General features: G+C 37.9%; 1 protein-coding gene across 1 annotated transcript; it reads right to left on the bottom strand.

Annotated features, from left to right (window-relative positions):
* Positions 1-1,352: 1,352 nt before the first annotated feature.
* LOC130623085 (uncharacterized) lies at positions 1,353-3,328 on the bottom strand. Its single transcript, XM_057438585.1, has 2 exons — positions 2,628-3,328; positions 1,353-2,396 (listed from the first exon to the last, which is right to left on the bottom strand). Exons 1-2 carry the CDS (start codon positions 3,123-3,125, stop codon positions 1,353-1,355), a joined length of 1,542 nt encoding a protein of 513 aa, XP_057294568.1. The 5' UTR covers positions 3,126-3,328.
* Between the last annotated feature and the right edge of the window lie 2,672 nt (positions 3,329-6,000).

Below are 6,000 nucleotides of genomic sequence, written 5' to 3'. Positions count from 1 at the left end.
AAACAATACGTACAAAATATTTTTGCTTACCGCGCATAAGCACAAAGTTGTAATTACTGAAAGCACATCTGTACAAATTCCAATTATCCGTAAAACTTCATCCTCACAAGGCTTTTCCATACCAATGTCTATGTTAAAAAAAATTAATTAAAACATTAAATTTAAATCATATTTGTTCATACTTTTTTAATTTTTATTAAAAATGAATTTTGGAGGGTATTGAATTGCCAATAGAACCTATTTTTAAAGTCAGCACTTTTTGTAGTTAAATTAAATGCTCAATTAAATCTCGTGGGTTTACTATAAGTAACTACTGGTCCTCGAAAGAAGAATATGTACCAAACGGGGTCAAAGTATAAACCAATAAAAAAGTTAGAAACTTTTACAAAATAAAGACATACCCAAACCCAAACTAACGCAATTAGCCAGAAACAGAGATATCATACATTCTCTATGTATTGGGTTTCTCTAAGGAAAAGATAACGAACATAAAAATATATATCAAAACAACAATTACTTTTATTTGTAAAAGGAATGAGATCTTTTTCGGCGATTGGCCCAGTATACTTCTAGAAAAGGAATGTTAACTGAGAAAGCCTTTAATAAAGTTGTTGTTAAGAAGGAAAGCCATTTGCTCACTGAAAATTTTTTATTGAGTCATTCCGACTTGGTCCAGGTAGTCATTACTAAAACACGACCTTTGATAGTCAAGATGTAAAGATCGGAACTGCCCTCAAGGTAAAAAAAAATAACTCGTTTATGGTACCTTAAGTGGATAAATTTTCGCGTGTACTAATTTTCGCGAGACGAGAATTTAAAGATTTTGGCGTAGATTAAATTTCGCAAATCAAGGGTCTTTAAAATTTTCGCGTGGATTAAATTTCGCGAGTTAGGCCTTCTTTATTTAATTTCGCGACTATATAAATTGTAACTAGAAAAGAGATGTGTGTTTTTTAATCGAACAAAGGCAGACAAAGTCACTCAAAAGCTTTCAAAAAACTTTAAAGAAAGTACTTTTAGGAGGTTACTAGAGTTTATAATTGAAATGAAGAGTTGAACTCGTAATATTTTTTGATTGTAACATGTTTTCTAGAAAGTCTACCCAAATACAGTAAATGAAAAAAAATCTTATGATCTTCATTTCTCATTTTCATCATCATCATCCGACTCCGACTCGTCATCGAAAGGATCGTCTCCTTCGTCATCATCAACTTCATCTCCATCAACATACTCACAATCGCTTTCCTCCTTTCCATCTCTTCCAGATTCACTTATGCACTTTGAGCCTTCCAAGAGAAAATTTGACTGGATTTGAGCTTCACTTTCGTCAATTCCAGTCTCGAGCATGGGATCTATATCTGCGAATGGATCCAGGGATGGAATTCAGATAACCCTTGGTCGACTGCATCTTTAATACCTGACACCTGCCTCCCTTTCAAACAGACCTTTTTTCCTTCTTCCGAGGTCATTTGATTGTAGACCTCTATAATCCATTTAGCATGTAGGGGCTTTACGATCGACAACTTCAAACCCACCTCTATTTCGGTAAGAGGCTTACCCGCATCTAAAGCTTGCATGATCTTGGCAGTGTACCATTCTGATAATTTTTGTTTTATCATTCTTTTGACGTACCCGTTAGGACCACCTTGGACGTCAAGGGGTTGAAAGAGGTAAGTGAAATTCGCAGGCACACTTTGAAGTAAGATGTGATTGTTTTTTAAAACATTCAACACTTTGGGTGTCATTTGGCCTTTGAATACATCCATGATAAGAAGGGCGAAATGATCTTCCTTTAAACCTAATTTCTTCCTTTCTTTTTTGACGTAAGGTATTATGATATCCTCCAAGATCTTAATTGATTCTGTTTCATTGCTGTAATGCTTGGGGTTCGCACTCAAACTAAAGCTTTTTGGAAAATCAATTCTACGCAGACTTTTCATTGTTTTGCCAGCGTAAATCAGCTGAATAGGAAGGAAATTTCCTTCCAGTGTGATTGTAAATGTTGCCGTTATAGATCGTTTATCTGTTGACCCTTTAATTGGTAAGGTTTTCGATCCCTGTTTAGCCATGGTCTTCTTCGAGGTTGGAACATACTTTGAAGGAGTTTGATCTAGGTTCAGCACCATTGAGTGTGGTATTTTATGCTTTTCGATTTTGCTTACGATACCATACAAAAAACTCTTTGAGAGCTCCTGACGAAGATCTTCTGAGATTTGTACTTTGCCAGTGGTTCCAAACTGCCTCACGAACTTCATTCTACGTAGGATGCTTTTTGCAAAAGATGAGCCAGTTACTTTGATGTGATCCAAGTTATATTCCGGGTGCTTTCTGATCAAAGCGATCGCAACTGATTCTGCAATGGTAAACGAAACCACACCAGCACGTGCTCGAACAGCCTGTAAAATAGTTAAACTTTGCTTCAATAGAAAAGTAATAGATAGAACAAAATATCAGGTTTATTAGTCAATTTGATTTTGTTCTAACTCCGAAATCTCGCCCTGATATTAATATAGAAAGAAGTTATTCTTATAAAAAAAAGTGTCACAGACCTCCTCCAACTTAAAAAAAATGGCCTAAAAATCGTCCCCGTTGAGAAAAATACCATGTAAATTCAAATAGGTACTCACTCGTAAATAATTCTGCACTAACATATCAATTGGTCCAAGTAGAAGAGGTCGTCCACGCCGCTCGGATTTCAACTTCATCTCTGGATCACGTCCTTGAAGATTTGCCAATCTTATCTCTTTCTCATACTTCTCCCTCATTGAACGTGTGGTATTCTCGTTTAAATTTGCGAATCGTCCCTTGAACTTTCTTAATGCGCTCTTTGCACCGAATTCTGCTGTATGTTTTCCTATATTGAATCTCTCTTCGTCTGTGTACTTGTAATATCGTTGTCTTTTAGTCTTTACGTTGTTTTCACTTAGTGCCGTTGAAACTGCATTGAAATCCAAAACACCAAGACCTGTCTCTGAGTGACATGGCTGTTGTTGGGTTGTTAATGGCAACCTCTTTGAAGATTCATTTGATTTTTCAACAGTAAAATCCGAGTTAGCTTGCTTTTCTTTAGCCACAGCACTGTTTCTCATTTCTTTAATCTTACCAAGCCTTTGAAGGATAGACATGATTCAAGCTGGAACCAAAACGAGACACCTTATTTCCACTTTTCACAGCGAAACACAATCAATGTTTATTGTGTAGAAAATTTGAATGTTTTTACTTTGTAAAGCTTTATCTAGAAAGATAATGAGGAACTCGTACTCAAACTTTATTGTGAGCCGAAGGAAGAAATTATTATGGGATCATTTATTGAACAAATACCTGTTGTTATTGCCGATCCAAATCAACATATCAATCAACAGAGAAATAAGAAGAAGAAGAAGAGAAAAGCGACTGACCAAACAAACGTACCGAAAACAAAGAATATTCGGTCCTTCTTTAACAGGAACGGAGGTTCAGCCAAAAATAAGAACAAGAATAATAGTTTGATTTATTTATAATCTACTTGAAAGATGTAGACTACTTGTTAGTATTTTCGATGTTCTGCTGAGAAAGATAAACGTAAAAATATTATCAAGTCCTTTTCGAAGTCATTCGTTGATTTGGTACGCAGATCGGTATTAAAATCGATATAAGGTTTCAACCATGCGCTTTGCTTAAACCTTAGTACTCTATGAATTCACTCAAGAACTAGACCGTGCTTCAACGCTTGATCAAGTGCACGGATGTGAATGACATAGTTCTTCTTGTCTGAAAGACATGGTGTCAGCTTTTCGACGCCATTAATCACCTTTCTTTCAGGCATGAAAGGAAGATCGTTATGTGTATCATGAAGCTCCCGTGGATATCTTGCATCAACCTCAAGGAAGTAACCCTCTTCACCATTTTCCGCAGCTAACTTTGAAATGAGTTTAGCAGTAAATTTACTAGCATCAATCCACTTGAACCCTCCTGTCGGCAGCTTCTGAATCATAGCCCATCCATACAGATTGTTTGCATCAAGATACTGGAGATAGCTGTCCTCTTCATCCACCTTATATCTAGCGCCCATATATTTGTTATTGGCCTTGGCGTGTCTATGAACAGCCTGACAGAGGCCGCCCCTAATACCCCTCTCTATGAAGAGTAACATATCCATATCGGACAACAAATCTAGCTCAACATCTGTCTTTTTCAGACAGGCCTGCCAGGCTAATCCCGGAGCCGTGTAAAAATGTAAAGGATCCAGTTTATAGTTTGTCAAGCATGTTTCCCTAAAAGTCTCAAAAACATCAGAAAGCAATAGAACGTCTGTCTTGAGATAGATATCATGATAAGCACCCATATTTTCAACTTCCATGTCCTTCCACACCTTCTGGGCATGCGCATAATCGGCATCACTGATACCATTCATGTTCAACTTGCTATAAAAGTCATCTTTCAACGGAAGCTTAGTTTCATTAAACCTATCGAATGAATCAACATATTCATATGGGTATACACCCTTTCTTCTCATTATTTTGAATTGCTCATCATCATTGAAGAATTTTCGAAGATTTTTACACTGATCATCAGAGAGATTGTTTACCAACTTATCCAGGCTACTAGCCATGAAACGAACCGAATCGATGAATCTTAATTTTATCTTTTTGGCTTTAGTCTCTCTATTTTTGTCAATGTGTTCACCAACCTTAACATCCGTCGAGAAAGAGATATATTTCTCCTTATTTTTGGCAATGACGCTTATACCTTCCTCTCCATGCTGTTTAGCAAGCTCTTTGATGAATAGATGTGCGTCATATCCACTCAGGTTATGGAAGATGACAGGGATATAATTGGGTACCTTGTATCGGAGATTACACTCACGGTGGGCAGCCCCGCGAAACTTACCGGTGAAATGGCAGTGATCCCTAACCTTGATGTCATCCTTGTCATCAAATTCTTCCATGCAAATGTGGCACACCTTGGCTCTCTTGAAACTGTCACGCTCATCCTCCGTCAGTGGATCCATTGCTTTCTGAGGAAACATGTTATATAACCTTTTCACCTCAGAAACTACATGATCTACAAAGCGTGGAACACAGTCCTCACCGCGGTAAAGCTTCAGAGGGTCCGGCACTTCACCATGAGCATATTTGCTATAACAACAGAAACCCGTGGGAACATGTTTACCAACTTTCTCGGTAGATGATCCACATTTTCTCTCTTCTTCGGGCAACTCTTTTGTGAAAGCTTCGAAATCGGCATACATGATAAATGGAGATTTGAGCTGAAACTTACCATCAGTGAAGGTTAAGGTGCTACCCTCCTCAGGGAGTTGAATCTTAGCGGCATCGTTATCTTTACAATATTCAAAGTGCTCATCCCTTTTCTGTTCGCTTAAGAATCCATTTAGACAATTCAAGCAATAATACTCCCTATTTTTGTGCTTCGAGTTGGCCTTGCTCAGAACACCGCTAAGGTTCTTTACGGCGATATAATGTCTCTTATCCCCCTCACACAGTAAAAACAAAACAACCGTCTCCTTACGATCAAGATGCTTCGACTTGCGACACATGTAGATACCTTCTCTCCCATCCTTTGTCAAATTATTCACAGCGACATCGGGGTTCCTTCTCTCAAACAAATCTATTTTATTTAGCGCCATTGGGAAAGTTAGACCATCCCAATTATACTTGTCATGCTTCATAAGAATTGAGATACGCTTAGGATGATTATTGATTAGATTGTGGTTAAGCGCAGCGATAATAGCCCATCTGAAACATTCATCATCATCCTCGTTATGAGGGTTAATCACAGATCGCTTTCCACTGAAATTCTTGGGTAGCGGCAAGTAAGAACTACCTCTGGTTAATTTCAGTTTATGAAAGTCCACATGCATATGTAGGATCCTTTCGATTGTGAACCCGCTGGCGGGTAGAGCGGGATTTTCAATCTGCTCGATTATCTTATTACACATCCGATCGAAAACATCGGAAATGTCATCGTGGGCGTGCAGTATCTCCATATAGCTATTGAACG

This window comes from Hydractinia symbiolongicarpus, chromosome 13 (assembly GCF_029227915.1).
Source record: "Hydractinia symbiolongicarpus strain clone_291-10 chromosome 13, HSymV2.1, whole genome shotgun sequence".
Lineage (NCBI taxonomy): Eukaryota > Metazoa > Cnidaria > Hydrozoa > Anthoathecata > Hydractiniidae > Hydractinia > Hydractinia symbiolongicarpus.
Note: the sequence above shows the minus strand (reverse complement) of the source record. Positions and strands in the feature narration are given on the sequence as shown.